The sequence below is a fragment of the Lissotriton helveticus genome, chromosome 8, assembly GCF_964261635.1.
Source record: "Lissotriton helveticus chromosome 8, aLisHel1.1, whole genome shotgun sequence".
In the NCBI taxonomy this organism is placed as follows: Eukaryota; Metazoa; Chordata; class Amphibia; order Caudata; family Salamandridae; genus Lissotriton; species Lissotriton helveticus.
Window position 1 is genome coordinate 1,681,969,890 of NC_136069.1, and position 15,900 is coordinate 1,681,985,789.

The 15,900-nt window shown below is 44.4% G+C and overlaps 1 protein-coding gene across 1 annotated transcript in view; it reads left to right on the forward strand.

Moving 5' to 3' along the window:
* Window positions 1–1,391: 1,391 nt before the first annotated feature.
* The window catches only part of LOC144774084 (vomeronasal type-2 receptor 26-like), a 60,006-nt gene continuing 45,497 nt past the window's right edge, over window positions 1,392–15,900 (forward strand). Inside the window, exons 1-2 of the mRNA XM_078659111.1 lie at window positions 1,392–1,679; window positions 12,401–12,942. Coding sequence (XP_078515237.1) covers window positions 1,392–1,679; window positions 12,401–12,942 — 830 coding nt within the window. The remainder of the gene's footprint in view (window positions 1,680–12,400; window positions 12,943–15,900) is intronic.

Sequence of the window (15,900 nt, forward strand, 5' to 3'; positions counted from 1 at the left end):
CAAATATCTCCTTCCATATGTATGCTGACGACACTCAGATCTATATCAAAATCTCATCCCTCAAGGAAATTCTCTCCCTGAATGAGACCCTAAAGCTGACCGTCCAATGGCTCGCCTCCAACCAACTCAAACTCAAGAAGAATTAGAAGAAAACAGAATTTCTTCTAATTTCCCCTCCTAAAATCGACCCTGAGATTCAGAAATGGATTAAGGCCATCACAGCCTTTAATTGCCTACAGACCATTGTGGACTCTGCCAAATCACTGGGAATAACCCTGGAATGCAAATTGAACATGCAGAACCACATCAACTCGATGGCCAAATCAGCCAGGATCCACCTGAGATACTTATGGAAACTGAAAACCTTCCTTGACGCTAACGACCTAAAAATGGCAGTCCAAGCAGTAGTCATCTCTAGGCTGAATATGGCTGTTCTATCCTCTCGGGTTTACCCAAGATCTCCCTGACACCCTTAAAAGCCTGCATCAACGCAGCCGCTAGACTACTTACAGGCACAAGGAAATTCACCCACATTTCTCTACACCTGAAAGCACTGAACTGGCTTCCTCTCAAGGCCAGAATACAGCTTAAGATGTCAGGCATCAGACATAAGGCTTTACACTCAAACTCCCCTGCATATCTCGCACAGAAACTTGTGGTATCCGGAGGAAGCAGAAACCCACTGTCCGCCAGAGACCTCCTACTCCAGCCAGCACGCTTTCGGAAAAAAAAGGTACAATCGGGCTTTCTCTGGGGCCACACCAAGAATATGGAACTCTGTCACACCCGCCATCAGAAGAATCCCTTCTCTTGCATGCTTCAAAAGGGAGGCCAAATCCTTTCTTATGGGTAAATTCCTCGCTAAAACTTGGCCTACTTTTGCCTCCTTCTGATGACCTACTCACCCCACCATGTAACCTGGGACCTTGTCTTGAGAAAATGTAATGTAAACTGTCCATGTTATCCCTCCATCCCTTATGTACCCGGCACTACGGCCCCTCCCTATTGATGGTATGCTATTATTGTTTCATGCCTTTTGTACAACTCTACGACTCTGTAAAGCGCTCTGACACACTAACAGTTCAAGTTCACGCTCTATAAAACATAAAAATAAAAACAAATACAATAAAATAAATACATTTTAAGATTATATGCCAGCATGATTGTTGGGAAATCTGAAGCTCACACTCTCTCAAACTTGCTAGCCAAGCTACGCCCCTGGGTGCAATCAACGATGTGCCCACCATGAGTTGAGACCTGATGGGTGCAGCTATGTGGCAGGAGCATAATCTGAGCCAGAATATTCAACTTCTAACTGTCCCGAACCACATCCTATAGCATCACATGTGTGTGCCATGTGTGTTCAAACTCCACATCTAGGGTGGCGCAAGATGGCTTTAAACACTGACTGCAGCAGTGCTCGTTCAGCTGTGCCTTCCATGGGCAAGTATCATCTGCTTTCAGCTCTGAGTGGATCATCTCCAGCTGCAGCACATGTAAGGTGGGAAGCGGCCTCCTTGGAGGCCTCTTTTTACTCCATCCCTGTTTCCACTCAGTCTGATCCAGTTGTCCTTAGGAGGGGTCGGTCATCTGGCCTGGTTGTGAACAACAGCACGCAAGCTTCCACGAAAAGAGGAAAAAAATGGTGTACTAATTTGAGCATCTGGACAAATACTAAGGTAAGTTCTGTTTTCTTATAAATTTTCAAAGATAAGCAAATACAAGCCATGCACTCCCATGGGAGGAAAAAGCAGGTAGAAAAGCTCACAGTGTACTTGCATGCACGTCCAAGAGCTCCCACATAGATGCTGGAGTCACCAGGCCTTAGGGATATGGGGCACAGCCAGTTCGTCACTACGCCGGGTGTTGGTACTGCATAGCTCTGAATGGTCCTGATGCCTACACAGTCAATTGGCAAGTAGATCTGACCTCCCATAACACAGGTACCTCTTCCTGGTTGATAACTGTGCCGGTTGGGCTGGGGAGCTGCAAGTCGGTGTACCGGACTATGCAGTGTTGGTGCCTGTGAACTGCAGGGCAGTAGCTCCTCTACTTCAAGGGAATTCTTGGGAGAAAGGTGAAGGCTGGCAGTCCTCTTGGTTTCTTTGAGCCCACACAGCAGCAGGACGAGACAGTTCACCTCACTGTCAAGTTTTAAAGCGGAAAGCAGGGTTTCACGCCACAAGTCTGCAGCAAACACTCAGTTCTCAGGTTCAGCAGCTCTTCTTTGCTCTCTTCTTCTTTAGGTCCATTGAATCCAAAGTGCTGGGTTGAGGGGTGCCACCTAAATACTCAATTTAGTGGTGTTAAGGGGAGTACCAGGTACTAGACAATGGGCTACCTACCTTTAAGGTGATTACACTCTCTATGAGACGACTTTCTGTGGAAAGTGGTCATAACCCTGACCTTAATAGGCTAATTCTCTCCTACACAAGATGGATGATTCTGAAAACTGGGATCGACATCAGCTGCCCCACCTTAGGGTTTGTGCTGGCTGGGTGTGGACACACCTCCAAATCTTAATAATTTACCTGCTTATCCTCCTGCCAAAAAATGGGGTTAGGACAGGGGGTTGGCATGTTCCACTAACTTGAGAGTCCTAAGCCGCGTTTCAGAGGCAGCATGGCATTTAAAGTGTCCTGTCCTGGAAGTCAATTCTTGCTTGGAAGAGTTGTGAACACCTCAGCCGAGAGCAGGCTTTGTAACTGGCTTCTGAGAGCTAAGGATCTCACCCCAGGAGGGACCAGAAACATGTCTAGGGGTGTCAGGTTGCTGACACCAGTCGATAACCACACTAATAGTCAGTATGTTTTCAGGGGGCACCTTGTAGTTGCTCTCTGGGTGCATTTATTAATAAATCCTACACTGTAAGTTGGCAGGGTATGCCCCCCAGACATGGGTCCCGGGCTCACTTTGCCACTGGATTCAAGCTAGCCTGCCTGATGAGGGGTGTTACCCCGAAACCGGTCCCAGGATTCTTCTTTCCGGTCTAGGGAAGACCTGGCTTGGCAGTTCAGGCTGGACTGTTCCTATGAGGCACAGGGTCAAGACTGATTTGTGATAGAATTGAAATGTAACATTGTCATCTTACTCATATTTTACTCAATATTATGTTAGCATTTATATGGCTAATACATTATATTTGCATATTGTGTGTAGACGCAACCAGTAGATGCAGATGTTGCGCTAGTTAGGTTGACATCTGTGCCACCATTTTAGTTCTCGGAGATGCCATTTTGTATTATAATCGAAACTGTTACTTGCTCATTTACGAGAAATTGCCCTCTGTAAGTTTCATTTCTTCAATATTGAAACTTGCTCATTAACAATGCCTTTCCTGATACATATAGTCCTTCTCCCACCTGTCTAGAAGAGAGGATAGGCCAGACAACCTTGGCTAGTAGATAGCTTGTACTAGGCCGCGGAATCGAAACTTATGTTCTGTGCGCCCATTGTATTACGACAGCTACGAGTACTTTTTCATAATAGGTGGGTCTTTGTGGGCTCCGCCACCTACATAATGTAACTTTATGCTTTTTAGAGTCAGTCCCTCGTCAGCCATCATGGGAGGCTGGTCAGACTGGACTCCACTGCAGTGTACTTTGTGAATAAACAAGTTTGGTTGTATTCTCTACTGCGTCATTGATTCTTCATTACTGTAAGGCGAGAGGAGGTCGAGAGTGACCCGGGTGACCCTAGTTGGGTAATTGCCTTCAGTTAGCGCACAAACAGGGAATCCACCGGTTGACCCATCCTGCCCGTCATCGGGTCGAGGGGGTCGGGATTGCGTCCAGTCGGATAGGCGGTTCGGGGATCCCCATATAATAAAGCTTAGTTCTCGTGGCTGCCCCGCCTGTGTGATCGAGTGGCTCCTCGTCTGGTGGTTATCTCGGCTGGGGTCCTAAAAGGCAAAACCCTTGGATCTGACCGTTTGGTCCGAAGAGTCAGCAGTGGAGAATAATCTTGTTTGACCTGTGTACACTGGGTGAGTTTATTTTGATTTTTTGGTAAGTGCAGCACTGTCTTAATTAACCTGGTGGGTCTGTGGACCCTTGTGATACGGAGCATTTTTGAACATTCTGCCAGGCCACTTGTTGAATTTGGTTTGACATTGAAAGGCCTGGGGATAGAGCCTATCTTGTCTTCGTGCAGTCTGAGGACTGACTTGTAGAGCTGTTTTGTTTGTGTGTTCCTATTGTGTATGTGTGTGTTGATTTAGGTAGAGAGTGAATGTGTCTGATGCTAGAATGCCTTGTTGGAGTAAAGTATTGTGCTTGGGGTGCCTATGTTGTTCTGCTGAGCATCGGCAGGAGGAAAGGCAGCCTGCGCCACCAGAAGGCACTCTGAGTTTTGAGATGTATGTGAAACACAGTATTGGCCCTATTATGTTTCGTACATTGTGGTACAAGTATACGAGGGACAATACCGAGCCTTTGTGGCCACTGGATGGTACCTTTGATGAACAAAAATTGAAATATTTACAGGCTGCATTATTTCCTAGAAGAAGTAGGCCGTCGATGTTTGATACTTTGCACGTATGGCCGAAGAAAGCTAAGCAGAGGCGTATATGTGCAGAGAGGGAGTCTAGGAAAAAGGCAATGCAAACAGTGGTTTAGAAAGCAGTCGTTTATGATAAGGAGCCAACTGGAAAAGGTATTGAGTGTGCAGATAGGAAGTTTTGATTGGAATGTAATGAGTCCTATGTTGTTTGGGAGGATGAGAGTGCCTTTGTGGAGGATTTGTTGGATACTAGTCCGCCACCTCCCTATGCCCGCAGAGAATATATACTGCTGTCCCATCGTCTCAGTCTTCTGTTGCTTCACTGCTTTCCTCTGATTTTTCTGCAGATTCAACAGCTTTGGCTCCAGTCCTATCTGTCTCCCCTCCAGTTTTGCAACCTGCGTGTGTGGTGACTGCAGGCACCCCGCATTGTCTGTTGTTTCCCCTCATGTTTCTCCTCCTTCCCTTACACAGTCATTGTTGAAACTGTCTCCTGCGTCCGTACCTTTTGTGTCTTTCCTGGGCACTTCATCAGTGATGTTGGATAGTGTTAGATTACCGATATGGGGGTCGGATGTAGGGGATTGGGCGGCGGCACAAGAGTAAATGGGGCAGGCAATGATTCGGTCTGATGTGGGTGAAGAGGAGAAGAAGATGGTTGCAAATCAGGCAACACAATGTGTTTGGAATCCGATTTATAGTGTGGAAGATATTTGGAGTGTGATGAAAGATTTTGACCCGTTTATACAACAGCATGCCCTTCAGCATATGTCGGCTACATTGATTGACTTGTGGGAACAGTGTATTGGAGGTATAGCTCCTCAAGTTATTTATGATATTCAAGAATGTGTATATTCAGTTGGTATGGCCCCTACAGTAGTTTTTGGTAATGTTGGGATGCTCCTCGGTTTTTAAGAAAGATTACATCACCGTATTCTAACTAAAGTGGCCCATGCTCCAATGAGAGAGGTGCATCCTATTTTTAACCCTGAGATCCCAGAACACCGTAACCAGAGTGGAGATGTGGTTCAGCAGCGGGTAGAGGCTCATTTTCAGGAACAGTGGGTCCATACCCCATGGAAGAGAAGTGAGGGGCATGCTCTTAAGAGTCAATTACCAGACCCTAGGAAAAATCCTACCTCATACTATAAAGAATTAACATAGGCTGTCTCCTCATCAGTTATGACTTTAGCAGACATTGAGATGTTTTTTGATCTTTTAGTTCCAGTGGACATTTGGCGGCAGGTGCATATTGAAGATCATGTAGCGGAGCTGGGTGGTACTTGGAATGAGATTAGGGCAAGGGACAATGAGAGAAAGGCTATTGAAAAGCCCAAAGCTGAAATTTTGGATTTGCCAAGCCGCATTATTACCTATATGCATTCTCTTATCCCACCTAGACGGTTGGATTGGAACAAGTTAAAGGCATGTCACCAGAAGAAAGAGAAGACTGTGTCAGATTTTTTCACTCGTTTTGAAGGGGTGTTTTTAGATTTCAGTGGGCAGTATTTGTCAGTTGAAGGTGGGGTTCGTTTGTTTGTTAATAGGTTTGTTACAAATTTGCTTCCTGAAATTACGGCTTGGCTGCAAGCTTCTGAGAGTACTTGGACTACTTCCTCCCCTTCAGCGATATTGAGTATGGCTCAGTATTATGAGCATTGAGAAAATGAGGAAAAAGATAAGGTGGAGAAAAAGAGTAAGTATTTGGACAGAAGGGTGTTGCTACAGCAAGCTGCAAGGGGGTCCGGGAAGGGTTGAGGCACTGGTCCAGCTCAAACGTCACTGGGTGCTGGTTGAGGTGGTGTGCCCTTGTGGCCAAATCAGTGTGCATATTGTAAAAAGGAGGGACATTGGCAAATCAATTGTCCAGAATTGTTACAGAAACTTGTAGGACCCAGGGGTCGGGGGCCAGGTGGATGGGGCTGTGGACAGGTTGGTCAGAATGAGGATCAAGTCGATACAGGAGGTTGTACAGATCAGAATTATTTTGATGACCTCCCAGGGAAGGCTGTACCATCATGACAATTATGATATGGATGAAGTTACAGGGATGTCCTATAGCTAGGACAGCAAGGGACAGGGTGAAAAACATAAACAATTCATGTAGATCAGTGTGGTCCTTATGTCACGGCAGATTTGCATGGTTCGGCACAGAAATTTTGGGTGGATACAGGTGCAATGAATAACTATGTTTCTCATTCACTGGTCCCCAGAGCAGCCCTGTCTGGCCGTAATAATATATCAGTAGGTTTATTTCCAGGGGTACCGGTTCTGTGCCCCATTTCCCAACCTCTTGCTTATGCTGTTGGTCCTTTTACCGTGTTTGTTGATGGCAAATTGTGGGGAACATTTTATTAGGATTGGATTTGTTGAAGAAGTTACATGCTACCATTTATTGTTCCCGGATTGTGTTTATCTGACTTTCGGACCTAATGTGGTAGTGCAAAACAGTGTTTGGCGAAAGATGCACCGCTTCCTGTTGAATTTAAAGATGTGCCGTCCTCCTTGTGGGCCACAGAGGATACAGATGTGGAGTTGTTGCAGATACAGCCGGTTTCAATTGAAGTCAAGGATAATCTTGTGCTCCCTCGTATTCCCCCAAACAAAATACCACAGCCTGGTGAACAGGCTTTTATGCAGCTCATACAGGACCTGATTAAATTGGGGGTGGTTGAGGAGACAGTAGTAAACGTGTGTAATAGCCCCATTCTCCCTATTCTTAAAAAGGTACCTGTGGATTCCCCTGATGCACATCCTGATGTTTATCTTTTTGTGATTGATCCGCAGGAAATAAACAAAATAGTTATCCCTCAGTTTCCAATAGTCCCTGATATTACCGTCTTTTAACAATGATTCCTTCCACAGCTAAATCCTTTTCTGTTATTGATTTCAAAAATGTTTTTTAGCATTCCTGTCCATCCTGACAGCTGATATTTATTTGGCTTTGCTTTAGCCGGCAGAACTTTTCAATTCAGTAGAGTTCCTCAGGGGTATACTGAAATTCCTAGTATTTATAGCCAAGCTTTGAAACTTCAATTGAACTCTCTCTTTCCGCAGGTAATGTATTATTGCAGAACGTGGATGATCTTTTAACAGCCTCGGATACCGAAGAATGTTATTGGGATGCCATGGTACAATTGTTAATGCATTTGGTGAAAAATGGACATAAAGTGTCTCTTTCTAAATTCCAATATTGTCAATAGGAGGTTACTTATTTAGATCAATATAAACAAAGAATGTTGAGGGGGGCCTAAGGGAAATTTAAAGACCATGCAAAGACACGTCCCCTACACTGGAATACAAAACACAAGTGTCGATGGGTCTAGAGGGGGGAGTCTATGTGTGAAACATTAAACCTGTGCTGTCTATATCATCCTACAATTAATTAAATACACAGTAAAAATTACTAAGAGGTACCTTAAATTATAATGTGATAAACAAGGGATACCCATCAGTCACCACACGGAACCGCCCTTCATCATTTGGGATACCTTGTAGACCAATTGCTTGGAACACTACCGGTAGACATGGAAGGTTAGATGTTATAACCTCCAAACCTGGTAGTGACCAGAGTGGTCTCAGTATAGGTAGTATTATTATATAAATACATGTGTGACTGGGTTGCATTGCAAAAAATAATAGTGAATAATAGTGGGGATAAAGATAAAATTGGGTGAGGGAGCAAATATGAAGTTTTATTCTGTGTATTGCTCGCTCCACCAATGTTAAAAGAGCAGCAAAAGTAGTTTTAACAAATAACTACCTAGATCGATAAAGTGGTCAACATGTTTTGGCAAAGTTGGACCATTGTGTCCATTGCCTTCATCAGGACCTAAACATATAGAGTGCTACTGCAATTCGGAGGTGAGACACAAAAAGTGAAGAATTTTAAATAATGACTGTGTATGTGACATCTTGTAACAAGGAAAAAAGTTCACCAGATGATATAGGTGTAGTCTAGACCCGTTGTGGTCGTCCTTGTGATGTCTCCTAGTCATAGGAGTTCGAGACCTCGCCTCGCCTGGCAACGGCTCAGGGTACAAGGGAAGCACCGCTCTCTCCGTCGGTACTTCTCTGCCGGCTTCTGAGTCACTGAGCTCTTACTTAATGTGCGTATGTAGCGTAAATGGTTCCCATCTGTAGAAGAGCTGTTGGGGTGTCGCATGTGTAAGCATCTGGTGTTCCGGTAAATACAGATCGCCTATTTCGGGTGTAGGTTGCAGATGTTATCTAATGTTATGTTATGTTATGTTACATCTGCTTATATAGCGCGGCGGCTGCCCCAGCGAAGGGGCGTCCCGGCGCTTGACTAGACAGGAGAGTACACAACATACAGACAGGTTATCAGGTCAGTTTAGCAGAACAGGTGGGTTTTTAATGCCTTTCTAAAGGTAAGAAGGTCATTTATACTCCGAATCCGCAGAGGTAGTGCGTTCCATAGTTTGGCAGCCATGTATTGAAAGGAACGCCCTCCTGTGCGGGCTAGCCTAAAACGGGGAATTGTGACCAGGTTTTTTCCTTCGGATCTGAGCGCTCTATTGGGAGTATACTGCGTCATAAGATGACATAGCATGGGAGGTAGAGATTTTTTTTGGATCTTAAAGGCCAAGCACAGGGCCTTAAAAGCGATTCTCTTTTCCACCGGCAACCAGTGCAGTTTTACCAGGGTCTTGGTTGCAGACTCGAATCGGGGTAGCCCTGTTAGGGCCCGCGCTGCCGCGTTTTGGACGCGCTGAAAACGTTTTTTTTCCGCTTGATTGGCTCCCAGGAGTAAGGAGTTAGCATAATCTAAGCGGGAAAGAATTGTGGCTTGGATGATTACCTGACGTGTGGAGGGGTCGAAGAATTTTAGTATCGGTCGTAAATTGCGCAGGATACCGAAGCTTGTGGCAGCTACTTTTTTTGTGTGGCTAGTAAAACTCAAAGTTGAGTCGAACCACACCCCCAGGTTTTTTACCTCTGTATTGGGGTTGGGGGGGGGCCAAGATTGTCTGGCCACCAGTCTTTTCCCCAGGTTTCGGTATTTTTTCCTACTATTAACACCTCCGTTTTACCGGCGTTGAGTTGTAGGTAATTGGCCGTCAGCCACTCAGTTACTGCAGTGAGGCCATGTTTAAAATTCGGTGCTCCTGATCCGTTGTCATCACTCAATGTTACCACTAGCTGAGTGTCGTCAGCGTATGATACGATGGAAAGGTCCCACCTTTTGGCGACCTCAGCTAGTGGTTGAACATATAGGTTAAAGAGTGTTGGGCTAAGCGCTGAACCCTGAGGTACTCCCTGCCTTATGTTGCACTTTTTAGAGACAAAAGGAGGAGTAGCTACCTGGAAAGATCTGTCTGATAGAAATGCTTTAAACCAAGCCAGAGCTGTGTTCTTCACTCCTGCTGCCTCCAGTCTGTACAGAAGCACCTCATGAGAGACCGTATCAAAGGCAGCGCTGAGATCGAGCAGGATCAGCGCTGCCGTTTGACCGGAATCTCTGATGGATCTGAGATGTTCTGTGACACTAAGAAGTGCCGTCTCCGTGCTGTGGTCTGCACGGAAACCATGCTGGGAGGCGTCCAAGATATTGTTGGCATGGAGGTGTGCCGTAAGGGTGGTATTCACGTGGGATTCCACAATCTTGGCAGGCCATGGCAGTAAGGATATGGGCCTATAGTTATCAGGTTTTGTCGGATCTAAGTGAGGTTTTTTAATTATGGGATTAACCCATGCCTGCTTCCATTCTAAGGGGATTTCTGATGTTGCCAGTGAAGTATTAATGATGTCTTTTAGTGGATCAAGTACTGTGGTGCCTGCTTTCCTGAATTGCTCGGGCTTTAAAGGGTCGAGGGGAGAGCCTGACTTAATTTTTTGACAGAGTCCGACAAAAACCTCCTGATTTAGCTCCGGGATGCTGGTAAGTTCGGATATAATTTCTATTTTAGAGGGGGTGAGCACAGGCTTTGCGGGAAAGACATTGTAGATTTTTTCAATTTTATCCACAAAGTGCAGAGCCAATTTATCGCAGAACACCTGTGATGTAGAGATGTTAGCTTCTGCTTTTTTTGTGCTCAGATCTTTTAGAATTTTAAAGATTATCTTGGAAGGATTGGAACTTACATTGATTTCATTGGCATAAAAGGTTGCACGGGTTTTACAGATCTGTCTATGATATTTTTTCTGAATTATATTATATTGAGCTTTTAGCTCGGAGTCATAGTGTTTCCTCCATTTTCGCTCTGCTTTTTTACAGCTTTTTTTCAAAGCTAATAGCTCTTCGTCAAACCAAGGGCTTGACTCCTTGGCCCGTGTTTGAACCCAGGAGGTAGGAATCAGTATATCCAGGGCCTGGGTTATCCAGTTACAGTAGTTTTCGTAACATAGGTTAGAGTTGTCAGAGTGGGATAGCGGTAGTTCTTTGAGCAAGTCTACAGTGGCAGCTTTACGGGACATCACCACTCAGTTGGAAAGTATGTGCATATACTACGAACAGACGAGATATGCAGTCGATTTTGGTTTAGCCAAGAAAAGAATGGTAGTGCATGAGCAATAATAAGAGAGCACTGTGTGGTCGGTATCATGAATATGGAAAAGAATATTACACAACACACTTTAGACTTTTTGGGAAATGTTAAAGGGATGGAGAGCGGAAAATGAAGGCGGATATAGCTGGGTCTGAACTGGGGTGGTGAAGTGAGATAAATAACAATGATGGATTTAACTGTGATCTGTGACTGAGAGTGAGTGTCTGAAACGTTTCAGCACTCTGTACCTCATCTTCTTCTGTTTGCTTTGTATCTCATGGATATGGTGAATTCCTGCTCTTTTCTTTTACCATAGGGCAGGGCAGTAGGGACACGCTGCCCTACGGTAAAACCTCATAAATGAGGCCTGGAGTGTCCTTATTAATTTGTATCTTATTAACATTTCTCCTCACTTAGAATAGTCAGATTGCTCATTAGAAACACTAAATCCGCATGTAGGAAAGTAGAATCATTGTTTAAGCGTGTTTGTCACTTTATCTTTGTTACTCTGGTTACTTAGGGATGTGGGGGCATATTATCAAGAAAGGCATTAAAAATTATCGGTGGTTTAGCAGCATAAAACTGCTGCTAAAGCGGCGATAATGGGCTTGCTAATATGCTCTTGAGAATTCCAATAGAAGTCCATGTTCTGGTGTGAACATGGGCTTCTATTCGAATTCCCCAGGGCATATTACCAAGCTCATTAGCGTCGCTCTAGCGACATCTTTCTGCCGCTAAACTGGTTCTTGATAATATGCCCCCCCTGTTTCCAATTTCAGGTCAGTGATGCACAGAGAGATCTAGCAGATTGATGTCCAGTCTTCCACTTGGGGACGAATGGTCTATAGATCTGTTTGTGCCTTTATCTGTATTTTTGATACACAAATCCAGATAGCACATTTTTGTGTCTAGAGATGAATAATGGCTGAACACATTTCTGCTCAGGTACAAACCTCTGCATTCCTTCCTTTTAGAGACAGACTACGGTCAAGGCTACATTATTGTAGATTTTTTACAGAGTAGTGCCACCCTTCCATAACCTCTGTGCTTTAATATTCTATTTACTGACAGTGAAATGCTCTTCTCTTTGAACCCAGTGTTTGGGTTCAGGAGAAGCCACATCTGTGCCAAGTGCTTTGCTTCTCAGCTGATACTGCTTGCAAGTGACAGTGCAACACTACAACCATGCATGCGTTTACTTCTACATCCGTACACTCACCCATTTACATTTTCACCCCATTCACCCCTTCTTCCACTCAGCACTCGACACTGCCTTTTCATTCATGCACTCATCAGTCAATCAATACATCCATCCATCCCCTCATTCACTATTCACTATCTATCATTAATTTATCCAAACATTCATTAATAACTCTACTGCTTCCACACAGGTCCCCACTTGCTGGAAGCATGCCTTAGATGTGCTGCTCTTGAAGACAACTTCTCTGGCCCCTTCTATACCTGAGAACTTCAGGCCCATTTCATTGCTTTCTTTATTTCACAAAAGTTACAGAAAAATTGTTAACCAGAAACTTTCAATGTTCTTTGAGACTAAGGGTCTACTGTATAGAGCACAGTCTGGCTTTCGCCCTCGGTACAACATAGAATCGGTTCTGTTGCTTGCCTCTGAGACTGTGCACCAGATTCTGGACAGAGGTGACACAGCAGTGTTATTGCTGCTGGACCTGAATGGTGCCTTTGACACCATGTCCCGCAACATTCTATTAGAGCGGTTGTGGAGCTACAGTGTCAGTAACAAGGACCTGCAGTGGCTTGTGCCCTTTCTGCAGGGCTGCACTTTTCAGGTCCTGCTGAAACCTTTTCAATCTGAGGTTTTGCCACTAAAGCAGAGAGTAACATATGGCTCATCCTTGAGCCTTACCTCATTCAATATCTATATTCGCCCTCTGGTGGATATCATCAAGCGGCACGGGTTTGACATCATATCATATGCCAGTGATACTTAGATCACTCGCCTTGTCGCAGAACTCGGAGGTGGCTACGGCCTCTCTGAGGATTTGCCTGTCTGCGGTGGCACTCTGGATGGACATTAACTGCCTAAAAATAAATGCAGGCAAGTCTGAGGTCCTCATCCTGCGAGGGCAGATCTCTATATGGACCCCGAATAGTGGACACCATCACTTGGTCCCCTCCCGGTACCAAAGCCCAAGGTCAAATATCTAGGTACCCTGTTTGATAGCCAGATCAATGCCTAAGCATGCAGGTGCTTTGGGATGCTAAAATCCCTCAAAAAGATAATCAGGCTTCTGTCTGAAGCTGCTAGGAAAACAGTAGTCTAGGCTTTAGTCATCTCGTGGATAGAATGCTGCAGCATCCTATATATGGGAGTCTCTCAGTTTTGGCTGAAGAGGCTTCAACCCATATAGAACACTGCGGCTCTCCTACTGCTGAACCTTCCCAGATGGGGTTTGATGGGCTCTGAAGAAATTCCACTGGCTTCTCTAAAGAAGTGTCTTTCCTTCAAGACTTTCTGCTATTATTGCAGGGCCTTTAACAAATTAGGTTCCAGCTATCTTCTCAGTTTCATCAAACCCTACGTCTCTTCGGGGTGCTTGAGCTCTTCAGGGGCTCTGTTAATTGAAGTCCCATAGTTAAGAAAGCCAGTATTGGGGGCTGTTTAGCTTTCCACTCCCTAGCTATGGAACTCCCTTTGGCTGGCCAGAATGTCCGCACCCGGACCATACTCTCCGGCTAAGGCCTCACTCTCCGGCTCAAGCCGCAATCTCTGGCTCGGGCAGGATAAAGTGTAATCAATGGGCTGGAATGCAATTTTTACAAAAGGGAACATTAGGATTATGTGATAATTGGTAGAAGAGGTCATGAAAAACAGTTTCGGCAGGGAAAAGAATATTTACAGACACTACATTATAACCCAGAATAGTTTGCTCCTTTGTATCTCGGTACCATTTGCTCCCCCTTCATTGTTGACTGCAGTATCAACACTATAGTCAACACTAAGGGCACTCCCCTTAGTGTTGACTGTAGTGTTGATACCACAGTCAACACTGTGGGGAGTGCAAATTGTGCACTAACTGTACCATGATGCAAAGAAGAAAATGTTTCACCCCTTTTCCAGCCCAAACTTATTTTCATGTCCTCCTCTACCACTTATTACATGTTCCTAATGTTTCCTTATGTAAAAATAGCATTCTGGACCATTGATTACAATTTATCTGACCCAAGCCGGAGATTACGGCTCGAGCTGGAGAGTACAGCCCTAGCGGATGAGTACGGCCCGGGTTCGGAGAGTACGGTCCAGGTGAGGAAATACCAGCATGAGTGCAGACATAAAGATATGACTCGTACATGACCTCTGTGAATATTAAAAGCCGTAATGACTTCTGTGAATACCAGAAGTTGTAAAGTTAGACTTTTGTCTCAGGTTACCTTTGTGATCAGGCCCAGGGATTTTATTCCGGAATAATCTCAAAAAGTGGTTGTTTAGATAGTTCCCCGGTTGCCTTCAGGCTTTCTGCGTCTCTTTTCAGTAGCAAAACCTTTCCAGCGCTGGGGCACTTCTTCTGAAGTGACCATGTGCTTTATAAATTGTTGTATTATTATTATTAAGCACTTGCTCATCGTTCATCTGCACTCGCCATAGAGGTGTCAAATATACTGGTCCTGCCAAAGCTTGTTTATATGTTAATATCACAAAGACATATGACCTTCAATAAAGTTCATATATTCATTCTTTCAAAGAATACATCTCACAGTAGAATATAATTGATAAGGCTGAAGAAACTAGAATGAAGTGACAAAATAGGGAAAAGAAAGGCAATTGTGGTACTCTTGACACCAGGTAATATTATCATTCTGTAACCTGAATATAGATATGAATATTATTTAAAAAATTGAGAAAATTATAGGGATATGCTCTATAATCTTCACCTTACAGAAAATAATGTACATTGGTATTATCTAAATTATGGTTATTATCCAACAGCTGAAGGCGTGCATAACTGTTCACTGCTTCCCTCCTGCTCATCCCCATGGACTCTCTAGCTCTATAAAACACTGAAATTACTTCAGCAGAGTAGAAAAATTAAGAAAAAGGAATGATTGACCACTCAATACACCACATGACCTACAACAGATTATGCCTCCTCTACACTAAACAAAATGTGGAAAAGATGGCGCTGTTAAAAACAGCTAACAATCTGAATGTTAGAGACTGCCCCTTCAATCCATCAGTAGATTTGCAAAGCGTTTCTTGTCACCCATGAGGGCATCCAGGTTCCTTACTCTCAGTTCCATGCTTCGGTTTCTTGTTTGGGTTCGAGAGGCACGGTGTATGGCCGATGCTGAAAAGGGTGAATTCTACATCTGTGTTATGTCTGGCTGGTCTCGTTGGTGAATTAGGAATCCACTTGATCATCTATGGCTCTGTGGATCTGGCCAGCTTTTCTCCTGACCTCTATTATTGGAGGAGGGTGGGGCTTGCAGTCGGGGTGTAGAGTCCAAGGCTGGACACTGGACTCCTACTCCTCGGACGGAGACATTCTGATTGGGGCAGTCTGTGTGGTGCACTCAGGATTCGCTGTACCTCAACAGACCCTCGAAGACGAGCCGAAGCAGATCACATGTGAAGGGTAGGTGTGCTACTTGTTACTTTAGATCAAAGGCAACTGTCAGTTATCTGCCAAGGTAGGAAAAACTGTGTCAATAATTAAAGAACACTCAAAAATGGGAAACAACAGCTTATTATAGGACTCACATGTTACTGTTATCGTTTGTTGATATGTATAATTAACCGTAGTATGTTCTTTTCCTTCTCCTTTTTGTTATCCTAGTTTTCACCTTTCTCTGCTCTTGAGTTTGTGACACTCTGTAATAGCATTGGTGTCTGTGTCCACCTTTCATAGTTTCCATG